The sequence below is a fragment of the Arctopsyche grandis genome, chromosome 9, assembly GCF_051622035.1.
Source record: "Arctopsyche grandis isolate Sample6627 chromosome 9, ASM5162203v2, whole genome shotgun sequence".
Classification (NCBI taxonomy): domain Eukaryota; kingdom Metazoa; phylum Arthropoda; class Insecta; order Trichoptera; family Hydropsychidae; genus Arctopsyche; species Arctopsyche grandis.
In genome coordinates, this window is record NC_135363.1 from 7,116,050 (window position 1) to 7,135,463 (window position 19,414).

A 19,414-nucleotide genomic window follows, 5' to 3' on the forward strand; every position below is an offset into this window, starting at 1 on the left:
TAAATTGATATTTAAGAACAAAATTTCAAATTTTGTCAATAAGTCTGACCAATATTTCTAAGCATTTGTAATCAGACATCCTTCTCTGTTGTCCAATTTCAATTCGATGATTTGCCTCTACAATTCTTTTGTTAGGTCCGTATATTCATAATTTGGTCACCTAGTAAAAAATTCGGATGTTGTGACGAATCCACGACTTTGTCTTTGTATTTGAGAAATATAACCAGTATAAAAAGCAAAATTGTATAATTAAAAATATGTACATATGCACATACACGTTCACCTGCTATGAGAGCATTTTCGATACTAATTGAGGGCAAATGTAGGGAAACTCATTTAAGACAAAATTTCTACTTCCGGTTGTCGGATGTTGTTGAAATTTTTTTTATTACTTTAGATCACTATATATATATCATAATCAAGAAGAAAAAAATAATTTAAAAGGTCAAAATTATATAATAAAATATTGTTAATAAAAAAATTACTACTTCCAGTTAACGAATTCTGGCCAACCTTATCAACTCTAAGTTAGTACATAATTGTATATTAATTTATTGGAAAAAGTCCATAAAAAGTTTTGTCGGTTTTTCCATTTTAAAATATACGAATACTACCCTTGGTTATATCCAAGCAAATTTATCTGGGAAATGACAGGTTAGTTAGTCTTGAATCTCGTCGTCGTATTTTATTATTACGAAACATGTTCCTTGTTCGTCGTGGAATTATTTATAATCCACCGATTCTCAGTGAATTATTTTTTTATGTAACTAAATATTATTTTGGATTACGTAAACATGTTCGAACCGTTATTGCGTATTATTGTGAAATCTAGCATTATTTTCAATTCTCCGTTATGCACAGCCATGAGGCTATTTAACCATATAGCTGATCATAAGGACATCGTCATATTTAGTGTGACGTTTGGTCAGTTTATTAGATCAATTTAGAATATTGTTTTTCCTTAATTTTATGAGTGCCCTCTTCTTTTATCTTATTTGTTACGTTTTTATTATTATTTCATCGCTATTGTCAGATATGTCATATGATTAACGGCATACTATTTTTTTTTTAACTTTTATACTGTTTTTTTTTGTTATTATTGTTTATATTATACAATGTATTGAAATAGGTTTTTATCAGTATAAAATAAAATATTATAAAATACTCACTTGCAATGCACGACCATGGGTCCGCTGTCCACGGTGCTCATGAGACGATTTCCCACGACGGCTCTGACCCTCCTCCTGAACTCCAAGATCGCGTTCGAGAAGGGACACGTGTGCGAATGCCATTGGGTATAGTGAAATTGTAAAAGGAATCTTTCTTCTATTACTTTCTGAAAGAAAAACGTGATAAAAAACACATTAGTCATTTTTGGAATTGGAAGTCTGGTACTTGTATTTTTTCCGTTGAAAGATCACAGAATGGTTTTTATTTTGGAAATAATTTGCAACACACACCAGTCCCTCAGTTTGTGCTGTAAATACGTTCAAAGAAAACCCGCACTATTATATTAAATTTAAAAATTGAACAATATCGGTTTCGAATAGGCGACAAATGAGCCTCATCTTAGAAGTCACAAATGCCCCTAGTCCAAATCTGTATCCTTATAGTAAGAAGACACTGAATAGTAGGGCTTGGATGTGCTCGAAGTTTTCAGCTGTGTTGGGCGTATCTTCGCGTCATTGTTAATTGTTGCGACAAGTTTCTCCTAGATTTCTTCAAATATGGGAATCACCGTTATCGATCTCTGTCAAACTTATGTTAATACACGGATAAAATATCACTGAAAATACTCCGAGGGGTGAGTTTTTTCCTGAATCGCGACAGCATAGATTGCTATTTTTTTACACGTATAGAACACTTGCCACGCACCACTCTATGTATTTGCACCTTTTGTCGCGAATCACAAGTTTGTTCACGTGTGACGGACTTAAACGCGAATTATTCAAAATTTATTAACAGTACCTACCCGAAAATTCAGATATATTAAAATATAAAATAAAAAAAAGTTTTTTGAATTTTGCCTGAATTTTGACACAAATGCCTAAAAATTGATTTTTGGAATCATTTTATTTATTTTTATTATTTGTTAAAACAATAAACGCTTAAGAGTCATTTTTGCAGTTTAATTGGATAAATTATGAATAGTTTTGACTGATAAACGAGAACTCAAAGTCACCGTTTTAGCAGAAATTCCCGAACAAAGCGCGACATATTCTCAAAGGCCATTTATTGTATTTTTTTAAAAATATATAGGTATATATTTTCCATTCCCGGAGCGACACCTATGGTAAAAAAACTTGTACATACATAAATTTGTGGATTATAAATTTGAAATCATATTCAAATCGTGGTGACAGTGGGTAGGTGTTATATGGTCTATCTTGCTAATTTGATGATGAACCGTTTCAACATTGAAATCAAATAAATTGGCAAACTCTGATAGAAAACAATTGACTTGAAGTCGCAAATATCCAAATCTGAGCAGCAACACCACTAGAAATACTTCCGAATCAATTATTTTCAATCGAGGTCAACCCAGGGCTTAAACCCGGGAATCTCTCAGTAGTTAGCACTAACGCAACCACCGAGCTATGCAGCTGGCTTGTACGGTGGATGCGATGTTTTCAGAATATCATCATTTTTTCATGTTCCTGTCATTATTTTGAATATGAATGTTGTTAAGAACTTATCTTAGGTCTTTAATTTAAACACAAAAAATACCGAATGAAATTTTGAATTTTATGTAATATGAATAAAAGCAAGCTTAAATGTTATGTTATTTTCATATGATGTGATTAAATTTCTTTATCGCGTTTTCAAGACAAAATTGACGTACAAGAATTTGCTCGTTGAATGGTATAGGAAAATATGACGCTAACGTAAAAGATTTTTACATCCATTGTTACATTTCGCAGAATGTAAAAATTGTATGCCGTTGATGCAGCCCTGTGAGGGCTTTTCTGTGTATTGCCAACGAAGACGCAATTGTGAATAATGATGGGTCGTTAAGCGTGTAACGACCGTAAACGAAACCGCGTAAAGCGGGGCCGCGGACCGCGCAAAAGGAGACGAGTACGTAATCGACGCCATACATCAACCAAAAGAACAATTAGCGATGGCAAGAGACAGTCAGCGTTTGATAAACGCACAATTAAATTAAATCTGCTAAAATTATTCGTCATTTTTGATCGGTACATACATAAGTGTATGGCTCTGTCCGAGTTCAACGATATAAAACGTATGTACATACATACATACATAAAATATAATCAAGTCGGAGGATTTTATTATACACACAGAGGAAGTGTAAATTTATAATGGTCGAAGTTTGGCATCCGTTGCATTAGGATGGGTAATAGTTGCAGACTTTATTGACATTGATGAAGTGACTTGGCTAACACAGTGTTCTAAAACTACCAGGACTTCGTCCCGAAAATGGTGAAATTGCGAAATGGAATTGAATATGAATATTTCGTATTCAGGCAACATTTTAATATGCATGACGAGCTAGCTTTTGCAATAATTTAAGTAAATTTTCAAGGTAAAGAATCTACATAGGTAAAGAATCCCTCTTTTCAAAGAGAGTGGTTAAAGTTTGGAATCGTTTATCCAATGAATTAGTAATTTATAATGAATAAACCTTTTTAAAAATAAGCTTTATGGTTTCCTTAAAACAAATGGTTATTTACAAGGTTTTTATTGGTTTCACTTCGCCAATTGGTCTGACAAACTTCCAACATTCTTCCGATCGCTTTGAAACTTTGCCATTTTGCTAGGTTTGGCCGCCGATAGAGATTTCAATTGGGTCCGCTGTGTCGATAGTGAAATATAATCGTAATAAACACGATTCAGAATCCAAAAATTTTGGAGAAGGTGACAGCTTACCCACTGCCAATAGCCAGTAGCTTTGCTTGTTTGACTTTCCGCCCCCCATTCGTTTTGTCAGATTTTAATTGTTTAAACGTCTACAAATTTATCATTTTCTCACTATATCTTATAGAATTTGCATTATAGACTTTCATTATCTCTCATGTATATTTTTACTTCACTAGTAGGTTATACATATGTATATAATGAAATAAAAAATATGTTTCTATAAAATTGAAATGGCCGATGCGGTGTTCGTTCGGCCAAGGCGTTCTCGCCGCTTGTTTGACGTTTTTTTGATCTCTTATACCTTTGTTCGACTTTTTGGATTTAATTTTTTAAGTTAAGTTTATCTTTTGTATTTTCAAGTATTTTCTTTTCGGTTTTATTCGTTGATTTTTATTTTTTTCATATCGTATATTTGTATTTCTGGATTAATGTATGTATGATTATTAAACCCCTTGGGTCCATCCATCGGCTTTGCCGCACGTCCCAAAGTAAACAAATAAATGTCATCTTTAGTTTATGCATACTCTGTAGTGTAATCTTATTACATAAAGAAATAGAATACGACATTTAAATATGAATATATAAAATATTTAATAAATAAAATACTTTTACTATATGAAATATCATCTCGAATATGAAAAAAACCTTTTCAGAAAAAACTCTCATGTAACGTAGCTTCAAATCTATGTAGCCGTTATTTACCTACTATTTTGCTCCTACGCTAAAGGATATGCGCATAAAAAATACATACATGTCTACAAAAGTATATAACAATAATAATATAATAACATGAGTGGGGTAGCGAGCAATGAAAAAACAAACACTGAAAAAGGATATTCGCAACTAAATAGCATACATATGTATGTAGCTATATAATATACGTATGATGCAACAACATACATACATACATACATACATAATGACCCAGACAGACACTCGACACTCCTCTCCTCTACTCGACGATCCTTCAACGGTAAAATATCTTATTAACAGCATCGAGGGCCACCTACCCAGTTATTATTGCCTCTATTTTCTACTTTTATTCCAGAACACGGTAATAACGATAATAATAATAATACGAACATCATACCATTAACACCTTCGAATTTTCTACGGCGTGTGGGAAAATATGTATTATTATTATTACATATTACATACATACATGAATATGTATAATAAAGGACCGGAAGTAATCGGGCCAACTTTTTCGATACGTTGAAATAAAATTGCCAATTTTGAAAGAAATCACGAGAGAAAAATTTAAATCAGTGCCGTAATATTTGTATATATATATACACAATGTTTTAGTTAAATTTCTAGATATTATAATTTATTTTTAAATAAATTTTTTTTTTTATTTATTAATCTAATTTTATATTCAAATATTCTTCAAATATCAATATTTGTGTGTATATATATATATATATATATATATATATATATATATATATGTGTATATATATATATATATATATATATATATATATATATATATATATATATATATATATATATATATAAATTTAAATCAGTGCCGTAGACGAATTTTTTTTATATTTGCCGACAAAAATCAGAAAAATCCACACTTTACCTGTCATCAGGGTACTTTATCGGTATATAGACTTTGAATAATACAGATCGATTTTAAAATGTTTATGTTGAACAATAAAATATCCAATTGTAAAATATCCCGATTGAAAAGTGAAACTCAAAACAGTAAATCATATGTATATTGTGGATTGTCATCTCAACAATCGATTCTGAACCTACATACATACATACATACATGTGTATATGATATATCGGGGCTATGGAGACGGAGTCAGAATCGTGGAGTCGGAACATTTCAATAGGAGTCGGAGTCGGAGTTGGTGTCGTAAAAAATTACAGACCAAAATTAACCCCATTTTATTATTTTCTTCATTACGGTATGTAATAAAGAAAATTCAATCTAAAGTCAAATGTTATTGCAGTAAATCCAATAATAAATTTAAATTTAATAATTTGTTTAATTTTTTAAATTAAAACGTTAATTGCACGTATTTTGATGTTTTGTTGCCAAAATTGATTGTTTCCTCCACATCATACTTTTTTTATTCTCATTTTTTAAAATAAATTAATTTGTCTGTGTATGAAATTCATACACATACTTACACCTTGAATGTACTTACATTTCATTCATACCTATTTAATTACCAGAAATTCAATAAACTGGGTTACATGTAAATTTTTGGTTGTTTTTTTTATTCCTTTGTATTTTGAACATCACTATTATTTTAATATATGTATGTATGTATGTAGGATTCATTTCGTGAAGGGACACGTGTTAGGTGGTCAATGAGACTCGTTTGGACTCGCTTTAAACCAGGTTTATTTCTCGAAACGAAGACGTTCTAACTAATAGGAATCGCTATTTTTCCAAACACAGCTGAAATCTTCACATCGAAAAAGAACAAACAGTTAAATCAGCAAAAGTAACATACATCACCGTCTTTTTTGTACAGTCGAAACGTCCTAATGTGAAAATTCGCCAACTCCTCCTCTTGAGCTACTCCTATATGAATACCGCCGTAAGTTTCGTCCTTGTCTTTCGAAGGCGGCCAATATTGAACACACATGACCTGAAACACACAAAACAACAATTTTAAGCACGATAAATACGTCTCCGCAAAAGCGATTTAAACTTTAAAGTTGCACACGCCAAACGGCAAACGTAGCCAAATCGCGCTAACTTCAACTGTTTCAACGCGAAACATCTAAAAATGCAACTTTACATACATATGTACATACACACAGCTAGCAAAAACTACCAGACGACAGTAGAGTTTCGCCTTAATCCGAAACCCAGTTTTGAGCCTCGGGGGACAAAGTTGTGAAATGTATACGTCCCCGGTTTGCGAATCGCCGGCGCACTGAAATTGTTCAGATAATGAACGCAATTTTTGTACCAGGATGTATAATTTCGCGTAGGAGCGAAATCGAGCAGAAAAGATAACCGGTTCGTTGGCAAATGTCGGCTTAAACTTTGGGGCTTTGCACCTGTTGGGAAATTTGCATTCGTCCAAAGTGCGATTTGCATATCGCACACACGCTTCCACTTTTTTCTAGCACACTAAAAGCTTTGGAGCTTTTTGCAGGTAGAACTTTGTTGAAATGAATACTGAATAAATAAATGAACGGTTTGCGGTATGAATCTTATTAATATGGGAATGCAAAATTAACGGAAAACAATTATAGACTCACTGCATTTAAGTGTAGAACTTATGTAGTTGCACAAACTACATTTGATTTAATTTTTTTTTTAATTATATTTTCCCATGTTGCCATTACGGGTTGCCCCTGAGCGACACTTACATATACTATTAAACTTGTACATATATAAATTTTAAATTAGGTTCAAATAGTGGTAACATAGTAGCGGATAGGATGAGAACAATGAAATCAGATAAATTGGCAAACTCTGATAGGAAACGATCCACTTGCCAAAGTCACACATATCCAAGTCTGAGAAGCAGCACTACATAATTGCTTCCGAATAAATTCCTTTCAATCGAGGTCAACTCAGGGCTTGAAACCGGGAACCACTTAGTGGTTAGCATTAACGCAAACACCAATATATGTAATTTTTGAGATAAAATTGATAGAAACATTTCGTATATGTATTTTTTTTAATAAACTTTGATGCATTACTGCGGATTGTCTGTAAATTACCCGTACGTGGACTTTTGACCGAATGATACATGACCGACGAACGTTAGGTCAATGGATATATGACGGATTGTGTATTGAAATTACTCAAAAAAATCACTGAAAACAGATACATGATTCAGAAACCACTGATATTATTGATAAATTCAAACAATTAAAAATTTCATTCGGTCAAAAGTGCATCGGCCTAATTTCCATCGGTATATTGTTCGGTCGGCCAATAGTCCGTCAACTAAATCAACAAGTCAACTTATTATCAATATATTATTTGCTGCACTACTGATTTTTTAAAGGCGATATATTCCTCATGAATGTAGGCAGCTTTATATAATACATATTAATAAATGTATCAAATTTTAGCTTGAACGTATCTAACGACATGCTCAGTTGGGTTTGGTTCTCTGTTGTATCGAACGAAACAATGGATTATACCTATAATCCAATGGCAGACCATTTAAATTGCGATAGGTTTGATTGTCGGCTCTCGGCAATAATACTCTGCAGCTTCATCTCCAACGTGTTTTGTCCGGTGGAGTGTGGCAAATTTTCGAGTGGGTTAAGTCGGACTAAAGGCGAAACAGACGAGGGACAGTAATAATAATAAGGCAAACCGCGTAATCCAAAGGCATTATCGAGGGAAAGATTGAGGGGAGGCGGAGAGGGGTGGGTAGTCGGAGATGGGGGAGGAAAAGGGGTGAATTGAAGGTGGTAAGCGAGCCGGAAACGGAAAGCTTCCAGGTCAGTGAGACGTAACATGCCATCATCGTTTTGCAAGGCAATAAAGCTTTTACGTATCTCGCGCACGCATTGCACGTGGACCAAACGGTTCAAAAGGACGAAACTGTTTATTGACCGGTCCGACTGTTATAATAGTAATTTAATAATTTAGATCACTTATAAAGCTCAGTGGTTAGCGCGTGTTTCTAGGGATTGAGAGGTCCAGGATTGGAGCCCTGGTTAGACCTCAATTGAAAATAAAGTATTTCTGTGGTCAAAATTAGAAATTGGTTACTACAACTCGATTGTTTTCTATCTGAGCTTGCCAATTTATCTCATTTATTTGTAGAAACGGCTGCTCGCAAATTGTCTATTAGAAGAAGTAATTTATATTACATGTATTATAGTTTGATTTTTTTCATTTTTAAATGCTTTTTATTATTACGAAATTATGTTCAAAATACATCTTATATCTATTTTAATAGCTCCTGATATACTGATCATTTTCTATTTTACAATTTAATTTAATTTGGTTATTAATCATAATATTATATTATTCTAATGTTAATCTACAGCATAATAGGAAAAAGAGCTCAAAAACCTATTTACAATCCTTATGTATTATAGTTTGGATTTTCTTAAATCAGAATTTCATGAGATTTAACTGTTGAAAATTTCATCTCTTATATGTTTCTGTAATATTAAAATTCTTATACTTTCTTTTGCCTTTCATTTTTTCCCACCCAATAAGAGAACATGAATAAATTGAAGTGTATATAATTTTTAAGCAACTTAAGTATGATTGAAGTTAGACGATAATCTTTGATCATTGACTTTTTATAAGGATGATAATTTTTTTTTCGATCTTCTACAGATTATGTATATACATATACATATATACATTTTGGCCTTCCGAAAACGCTTTGAAAAATAGTTATATTTTATAGTAGAATTGTACTGTATCTCACAAAATATGTTTAGGTAAGGTTAAACCAATATTATTTCATTGCTGTTATTTTGTAACTTGACTTTGTAAATTATAAAAAGAAAAATATTCGTTGGTTAATTAATGTCTGTTATTAAATTTCATACAATCCATGAAAGCATTCTATTATAAGCAATTAATAAATATAAGACGCTTAAGCACAACATTTTATATTCAAGTGGACTACTTTCATTATCACAATTTTTATATATGAGTCGTTATATTTTCAGTTTCAAAAACACTATTTCTGTTTGACTTAATTCACAAATTATTGTCACTTATTTTATGTAATTCGACATGTCTAGAATCTCGGAAAAGCAGAATAAACTTATTACAGGCCACCAGTATTTTTAAATATTGTTAAACGAAAAACATTATATTAAATGTTTTGCGAAATATTTCTCGAAATGAAGAAAAGTGGACTTATGACGCTTTCAAATATAACGGCTCATATGACACGCTAAAGTTAAACCAGATAACTGTTATTTGAACGTGTACATTATAAGTAGAAAAACACTCGTTGATTAATGTCTGTTCTGAAAGGTGATACAACCAATGAAAGCATTTTGTTATAAGCTCTCAATAAATAAATATAAGACGTAATAAATATAAATCGTAATAACAATTTTTATATTTGTATGTATGTATATTAAAGAAAATGGGTACAGCGAAAAGGGAGTAGAGTAAAGTATAATCCTATTCAAAATTATTTTCCAAAATTGTTTTAAAGGAACGATTATCGCTTGAATTCCCTTTACAATCCGTTCGCATCACAGTAAAGCCACTGAAAGCGAGATTGAATTTATACGTTAGATATGTGGAAGTCTCTAAGGGACAATTATACCGAGCTTACATGAGATCTCGATATAAAGCCACGAGCACTTTGTTTCAAAGACACACATGTTAAATTCATTTCAATTTCGAAGATAAAAAAAAAAATACCGCAAGGAACAGCGATTGAAGCGATTGAAATTCAATCTTCATTAAATGGAGAGAGCAGCCTCTCTGACGAAAAGCTTACGAGCCGCACAATCACTTTGGCCGGTCTTTTCTCTCCTTCTTTTTTTATTTTATGTTTTTTTTTTTATTATTTGCAGGAGCGATCCTATCCTATCTCTTTTTGATTCCTGATTGTTACGAGAAATTCGCCAAAAGAGGCGTCTCCTCTTTCCCGTCGTCTCATTGATATTCGCCTCTCCTCCGTGTCGAATATTAGGTCGGAACACTTTCGACTATCCGAAAGAGTCTACGCCGTGTTATGGCACAGCATAAAGGTAATAGATAGTCTTCTCAAAACGAATAAAAGCAGAGCATGGTGTTTGTTTGCCCCCAAAATGAGTACGAAGTAAACATGGCGGTAAAGATCTCGTTACGACGCTGATGTTCGCTAACGGCCAATTTATTGCTTTGTTTATTATTGTTTCACCATTTTCTCGTACTTATGAGGTAAAGTAGGCCTATCAGGGATTCTTAAACTTTTTCGTTCCATCTTTCTGTGCCATCTGCTAAACAGATGAAAACCGCGAACCCCTTAGTACAAAAAATGTTTTTAAATGCATACAATTAAAGTACAAAGTAAACTAGCTATGTACATATGTACAGGTATATTGAAATGAAAATATAGTACCAGAATACTTCACTTTTATAGACACATATGTCAATATGATAAATGTTTTCGCTATATTGATTTAGAACATCAAATGTGATATTTAACTAGATAACACACATGTCATGTTGGATATCTAATCGATTTTGAGTATTTATTATTTCCGTTGATACAAAAGTAAAAAATACAATTCACATATGTGGTGCAAAACATGAACATTTGATATTGAATAGGCAGATGGAATTTCCGTATTTTGCTCCGGACTCAAAAGAATTCTCGTGAGTCGGTTTTATATGAACGAAATTGCATAACAATATTATATTCATATTGGACAGCAATATTATATTGCATAGCGCGACAAATACACTCGCCTGGCATTGTCTGGTCGTTTTTACATTTATGGAAGCCCTTTCAAAAATCTATCTAGGTTTTAATAAATAACGGTACTGGGAGATGATAGTATGTATACCAAATTTAGTGATATAAATGTTGAAATAAAGTTTATAAGAGATGTGAAAAAAGTAACTGATATAACCAGTCTTGAGTGACGGTCGATGGATGCTTTTCGCACTAAAAACGGTTTACTAATGTAACGTGGGAACATGGGAGAAGATTATCCACTGTTAAGTGGTTAAGTGCATTCGTGGGTGAACAATAGAGACCCGGATTAGGCTTACGGGACTCAGTAAGACCCCGAACAAAGGATGCGCTGGGGTTCTCACAGAACGGGGCGAGTGCGGATAGACCTACGTTTCTAGACAATAGACACGCCTACGGATCGGGGATGCTATCCTTTATAAGGAGGTACACACGGTAGATCAAGTATTTTGGAGTGAGCGGTGGTGGTGTGTGGACCTCCTGAATCGTTGAATAAATGCTGTGAAGCGAATTTGGCCCTTCATTTGGATCCTGAATCTACCCCTACGCAACACTATTGTCGATTTCTTGGAAAATTTGTGTTATTTGAATTGTATCCTTTCAACGCCGATATTTGGTTATAGCTGTTCAAATTCAAAGCATTTGAAATTGTTTGAGAATAAAAAGCCAACTGTCATCACGTCGATCTGACAAATGATTCATATATAATTTTCAAAAATATCATTAATGATAAAATTCCTTTAGTGTCATGTCGGAGACCTTTGCCTATTTTATTGACATCTGACCCCTGCATATCAGTAAAGTATGAAAGCGATCGGAAGAGTGGAAGTGGTTTAGAATCATCTCTCAAATTTGCATCGGTTAAGAATTTCACCTAATTAATATTAAAATTTTGTAAAAAACAACGAAAACAAACACTCATAGAGTATTTTTGTATGGAATCCCTTCGATCCGGGGATCTAAGCCTGTAGGTCCAAATTATATGTAAAATAGAAATATTTAGGATAGGCTTCGTAAAGAACACCAGAATCTTACAATACCTTTTGAATTAAAAACGCTTTTTTTTTCTAAAACCAATGAGTTCATCTTTGGCAAGGTTTAGATATTTGATGCTTTTTACATACCTCTTATACAGTTCACATGGTTTTCGTGTAAGTGGTAGTTTTTTATATCTCTTATCTCTTATCGGATCGTTTTCATACTTTGCCATATTGCTCATTTTGGTGACAAAATAAGTTATTTAGTTTATCTACATATGTACGTAGTAACAATAGATAAAGTTTTGTGATCATGCGAAAATTCGAACTCGTTTTATTATAGATAAAACCATTTTTTATACATTAGTAATAATTATTCCAAACATTTCAAATACAATTATAATTATAAAACATTATAGAGGAATCTATGGGCAAATTCGATATACAGCAAATTTTTGCAAGAAATAAATACATACAGTTTTACACAATATGTAGGTGGGTAGCATATTTACAATAATCAACAACTTTGAGATGCTAATAATTCAAATTAGCGAGAAATGGGGATAGATTGTCAATTTTGGTGGAACCGTTTCAACAGTGAAATCAGATAAATTGGCAAACCCTGATAGGAAATGATCGATCTAGAGTCATATGTGTACATATATCCTATGTCTGGCTATCAGCACTGGGGTAGGGATTAAACCAATGACCTCTCAGTCGAAAACATTATACGCTAACAACTACATAAGCTGTGTTGCTTTATTGGTTAAGAACCCCTGCTCTTATCTATATATTTTTTTGTATTTATTATACCTTTATGAAGTCGAAGGTCTTGGTTAGCATCACTATGGCAGCTGCTCTCTCCTGCCAGACCATTCGCCAAAATTGCGTGACGGTTTCTTCCGTTGGACCCTGAGTCACTATATAGGCGTTTGGTTTTAGAAGACTCTGAAAAAAAAGACAATTTAGATAAGTAAATTTAAATTATTTAATATGTATGATGTATAAAATGTCTTTACTCACATCTACATATGAAGCGTTAATATAATCGGAATCGGGTTCACCTTCTATTGTTTCTAGTACGACTCTGTTATAATCATCTGCAAATGTAACGACGGTGTTTTAGTTATATACCTATATATAGGCTTAATTAATATTCAAGAGTGAATTTTCAATGGTTTTCCCACACCCTGATTCTCCATCGAAGTCGTTAAAAGTCACGACCGGGGGAAATCTTTTTGTGCAAACAAGAAAAGTGAAAAGTTATAATTAAGACTCGAATCGAAGAAAAATACAAAGAAAATAATACAGCTCCATTTCTTCGTACGGAGCGGAGTCTTATTATTATCATGGTAGGCATTATTATTTTTTTTTAATCATTACTCCAAAACTTTTCGAATTGATTTGAATATATTCGAATAGGTTGACGATTGATTGAAATCTGATTATTTTAACTTTCACTTACACGGTATACACTTTTGATTTTGGTTCTTTTCTAAGTTCGTCTTCCTTGTTGCGTGTCTGCACGAGTGAGTCTCTACTTTAACAGCAGTCTGAAACAAAATAAAAATTTGAATTAAATAAGTGCATTACAAAATTACAAAACGTCGTCTATTTTACACATTGTTGCGTAGGGGTGGGTTCAGGATTCAAATGGTTCAGCATTTATTTAATGGTTCGGTACGTCCACACGAAACCACCATTCACTCCAGAATAATTGATCTACCGTGTGTACCTCCTTATAAAGGACAAGTTGCCCAGCATAGAATCCCGATCCGTTGGCATGTCTATTGTCTAGGCATGTAGATCTATCCGCACTCGCCTCATCCTGCGAGAACCCCAGCGTATCCTTTGTTCGGGCACTCACTGAGTCCCGTTAGACTAATCCGGGGGTTTCTATTGTTAACCCACGAATGCACACAAACAGTGAATACTCTCTCTCATGTTCCCACTAAAATATTATGTATATATGCAGATAAAATAAAATTATAGAATGCGATCGAAAAGAATACAATGCTTTCAAGTGTCGTTATTTGTGATTCCAACACTATTTTTGAATAAAATTTAAATATATGTTTAATGCAAAGGATGGGGGGGGGGAGGGGATTTGTAGGTAAGTTTTAAGTGAGAGTTGGAAAAAGTTGTGACGCTCCCTTGAGTGGATAAAGACATTAGTGGACTTTCGCAGGATTAGCGTGAAAGTCCCGGAAAGTACGAAAGTGTCGCCGAAACGAGTAAAAGTTTAATCAAATTTCGATCAATTAAATCGAATCAAGATTATTCTTAAAATCTATCTCACAAAAGTCGATCGAAGATTACAAGAACGATTTTGTGTTACCGAAGAGGGAAAGTTTCCATTGTGTAAATATTAGACGTACACTTTCGAAACTTAAATCTAGCCGTACAATTTGCATTATTTGCGTAACGATATTACTTTTTTGTTCGCTTTACAAAATAAATGCAAAGGAGAATAGAACACGTTCGCGAGACCTTAAATTTGTAATTCAAAATATTCTCCTTGTAATCCCGATAAAAGCGCTCGGAACGAGAAAAAACCAGCTTTGGAATAATGCATGAAACAGGAAGTTCACAATTTTCACTCACTGCTATGTGCCTTGCTGGGGCATTAAGCATTTATAAATTCGCAAGAATTATGTAACTTTAAAAAGGGACGAACGGATGACGCTCGAATACCGATTTAGGACAACTGTATACTCATTTCTAGCATCATGGCGACGAACTGAGATATAAATTAAACCGAAATATGTGCGTTCTTGATGATGGAAACCTGATTTTCCGAACTTTCGGATATTTATTGGGTATTCAGTTCTGAGCGAACAAAAGCGCTATCATTCTACTCGACTGCAGCACAAAAGGTCTTCTTTCATCTGCTTCGTCTCCCTTTTCCCTTTTCTTTTACTTTCATCTCGTGGTAACGCACAGTATGACTAACGTCCTCTTTAATTTGTTAAATGAGGTGAGGCTCTGAAAAAATATACCTTTATAAAAAAAGGTTCAAGGTTTGCTCTGTAGCTTTCCATCAATTCGGTTAATCGAACCTGCTATATATTTCAAGGATGTACCGTTTAATTAAACTTATAAAGTAAAATTGGATTCCAAATATCATATTACGCATAAAACAAATCAATTACCAGCACATTATTTCAATATTTTGAAGATTGAACATCCTTTTGTAAAGAAGATCGATAGCATTGTAAAATTTCATTACAAATGAATCATTATTTTTAAATTAATATTCATTCTTTTATTTTTATTTTGAACATTATATATCTATATATGTTTGTGTATAAGTAGTTACAAGTAATATTTATGTAAAGTTATTAATTTTCAATCTCCAATTCATTCTGCATGCGGTATCAAATAAGTTAAGCAATTATATAACTAAATAATTATACTTGCATCTACACATACATACATACGTATATAGAATTTTGTTTATTTTTATATTTTATATTTTATATCATTTCACGTCTGTTTACAGTAGGGAGAAAAATACACGACTCCCATTGGTCAGTTAAAATGTTTTAACCAATAGAAATTGGTACTTTGAAGCTATGTATGTAGAGGCTCGTAGCAAAGCCGGTCGTATAGTAAATAGGTAACGAGATTTAGAATTTGCCTACTGCAAAGATTGCTGAAATGAATATACATAGGCAATGGCGGTCTTGGGGAATTGAATCTGGGAATTTAAGTCGTTGAAATGGTTTTCGTAAAGTTGAGATTCATTACAATGGATTTTTTAGGCAAGAAATATGTAGGGGGATGAGAAATTTCATCAATACAAAAAAGCAATCTTCCAAAAACCTCACCCCCTGGAGTGTTTTCAGTGATATTTTATCCTTGTATTGACCTTTTGATCGATAACGGTGATTTCCATATTTGAAGAAATGTGGGAGAAACTTGTCGAAATAATAAGATCGTATGAATTAACAATGATTTGAAGAAACGGGCGTCCGGACATTTCATCGCAGTGGCATTTCACCGTGGTGGCTTCTCATTACAAACATTTAAAATGCAAATAGCATAAGAAAATTAATAAACATATGAAACAGTAGCGTGGTCTAGTAGTGAGTGATGTATTCTTTCGTGCAAGGTTCGATTCCCACTAGAGTCTCGTTGTTGGCCAGACCTTGGTTTGTCGAAGTCGATCGTTTCTTATCAGAATTTACCAATTTTTCTGACTTTCATTGAGACGTTTCCTGTAAAACTGGCTTTCGTATCCCATTTTCTATTGCAAACCTCGAGTTATTGTTATATCTCAGGTTTCGAATGATTTCTCACCATATATGTTTCTGTGGATGATTATTGAATTTAAAAATTCGTATTGTTACATGAAAAATGTTATTGATCGTATTGTTTATGATGTTTGTAATGTCTGACCATAGATGTAATAATTATGTATTTAATATATAATTTCTCGAGTCTGAACTATGAATTTTTTTAGCACACTCGCCGCTATATATATATATATATATATATATATATATATATATATATATATATATATATATATATATATATATATATATATATATATATATATATATATATAGCGGCGAGTGTGCTAAAAAAATTCATAGTTCAGACTCGAGATATATATATATATATATATATATATATATATATATATATATATATATATACATATACATATACATATACATATATATATACATATACATATACATATATATATATATATATATATATATATATATATATATACATATATATATATATATATATATATATATATATATATATATATATATATATATATATATATATATATATATATATATATATATATATATATATATATATATATATATATATATATATATATATATGGGATTTGTTAAATAATAATCAAAGTGTTCTATGTAGGTATGAAAATCCAAGTACGTATATTAATAGACTTGGTACACATTCATGTAAATAAATTGCGGTTGAACTTTGCCTTTGCTTTCCGCCAAACATATAACGAAAATCTGTCTGGTATGAGAGAGTAAAAAAAAAAACAGAAAGACGCAAAGTATTTAGCATTCATGCCAAATATTTAAACGTACATATTTATAGACATTTTTTATATGCAGAAAGTTGGACTTTTGAAGTACAAACAGAGCCCAACCAAACGTAGTTGTAGCGCTCAGATATTAATCCAGATATAATCCGCAAGCAATTTCAGCCGATCCTTGGCAATTATTCGCACTTAACGGCTATATAAAATCATAATGATAATGACAGTTTAATATTCGCGGCGTCGGAAAATTTTATTATCATTTCAATGGGACTCGAAGAAAATTAAAATTCACGTCTACGCATAATAGTTGTGCATGTTTTCGTGCAGAAAGATATACATGATGTAATACGACGTTCACACTTGGCAAAATGTACCTATTCGAGTTAGATAAGGCTCGTATACAAGAGCGATCGTAAATATTTTTGAAACGAGATGTAATTTTGCCGAATTGGACCGAAATTTGGGCGTTCTTGACCAATTGGGCATGAGCGCGATACAAACGATAACAATCTTTGGAAAATGTCGCATTTAGCTCGGAAAATCTTGACGTCTATTGCTACGTACGATGCTTTGGGTTTCAATTTTTCTTTCATATATAACACGATACAATTTTTACTGTAAGTTATTTTGCAAAAAGGAAGCTGCCAAAATTGGAAATTACAACGGAATTAATCTAGGATTCAATAATTTAAAAATTACTTATAATTTAGATTTATATTTAGTAGCTCCAGTCCAAGCTCAATCCAATCTTGGAGCTATTACCAAAATGGTCAACTCATACAATTTCTATGTTATAATACGTGTTTTCAATGCCAAGCATTTGGCCAAAATTTATAAAACTTACATATATTAGACCATAACTGGAATTTGCGTTTTAATTTGGAACTCTCGTTTTATATACATAGAACGTTGTATGATTATAAATATAAAAGTCTAATGAAGAATTACAAAAATGCCTTTCGAACTTTAATCACTTTCATACGATATGCGATTGAAAAGAATGAATCTTTCCATTTTGGAGACAAGAAGAATAAGAGGAGATCTATTTGAAGTCTATAAAAATATAAATTACCGTTACAATTGTTCTATGATCAACTTCCTTACGTTTAACCAAAACACTCATCTTAAATGCTATATTCTCAGACTCAAAAAATATATTTTTTGAGTCTGAGAATATGGCATTTAAGGAAGGATTCTCTATTTATAAAAATATAAATAGAGAATCCTTGTTTTCAATTAGATTGGTTAATATTTGGAATATTCTATCTGTTGAATTGGTAACTTCTAATAATCTAAACCTTTTTAAAAATAAACTGGATGCTTTCTGTATATTATTTATTTTATTTTCTTCCATTTTGAGGTTTTTAATTTATTTTTATTGATTATTTTATTGTTATTATATATGTTGGTTTTTTTTATTTTTATTTTAACTTATTTGTATTGTAACAAGTTCCTTGGGTCCATCGGCTATGTCGCCTTTCCAAACTATTCTTAAATAAATAAATACGTATATATTGGACGTCAAGAGCATCTTAACCATATATTTTTTATTATTCATAAGTATTGTTTCATTCAAATAGAATTTGTTTCCACCAAAATATCAAAATCTTTAAAGGTTGAGATCTAGTTTTTGATGCATAATTTTTTTCTTCTTCTACGTCCTTATAGTACATACATACATACATATGTATGTATGTATATTATTTCCAAGTGAGAATACGTACATAATTGCCTCTAATATACATATGTATGTACCATTTATGCACATTTGGTTTGTACATTCATACATATATTTATATTGAGATATATAATTTTTATTTCAAACTCGGAGCTATCAATTTGTTACTTATATATAAATCAACTGAATTAAAATAATAAATTACTATTAAAACAGAGAAATCCGGCAATATCCGGCGTGTTTCCGCTCGAAAACACAGCACGTATAATAACGAAAAATAAATAAATTAAAAGCAACAATCACAAAACACAAATCCCACGAGGGAATTACCGATTCGACCGTTAGTCCGGCCTCGTGTCGATATAACGTTATATTTAATCCCGCACTTTCGAGACGACCCCTATTTCGCCAGGCGCGCGCTTTCAATGTCACGTTTTAA

General features: G+C 32.3%; 1 protein-coding gene and 1 long non-coding RNA gene across 5 annotated transcripts in view; one reads left to right on the forward strand and one right to left on the reverse strand.

The window, feature by feature from the left end:
* The window catches only part of Ptp36E (protein tyrosine phosphatase 36E), a 305,940-nt gene that overhangs the window by 54,063 nt on the left and 232,463 nt on the right, over positions 1-19,414 (reverse strand). For all 4 annotated transcript variants that reach the window (XM_077438565.1, XM_077438566.1, XM_077438564.1 and 1 more), the window contains 5 exons: positions 13,719-13,806; positions 13,277-13,353; positions 13,067-13,201; positions 6,366-6,503; positions 1,170-1,336 (listed from right to left, as the gene is read on the reverse strand). In XM_077438565.1, coding sequence (XP_077294691.1) covers positions 1,170-1,336; positions 6,366-6,503; positions 13,067-13,201; positions 13,277-13,353; positions 13,719-13,806 — 605 coding nt within the window. The remainder of the gene's footprint in view (positions 1-1,169; positions 1,337-6,365; positions 6,504-13,066; positions 13,202-13,276; positions 13,354-13,718; positions 13,807-19,414) is intronic.
* Positions 1-19,414, forward strand: part of LOC143917161 (uncharacterized) — a 198,709-nt gene that overhangs the window by 39,225 nt on the left and 140,070 nt on the right. The window lies entirely within an intron of this gene.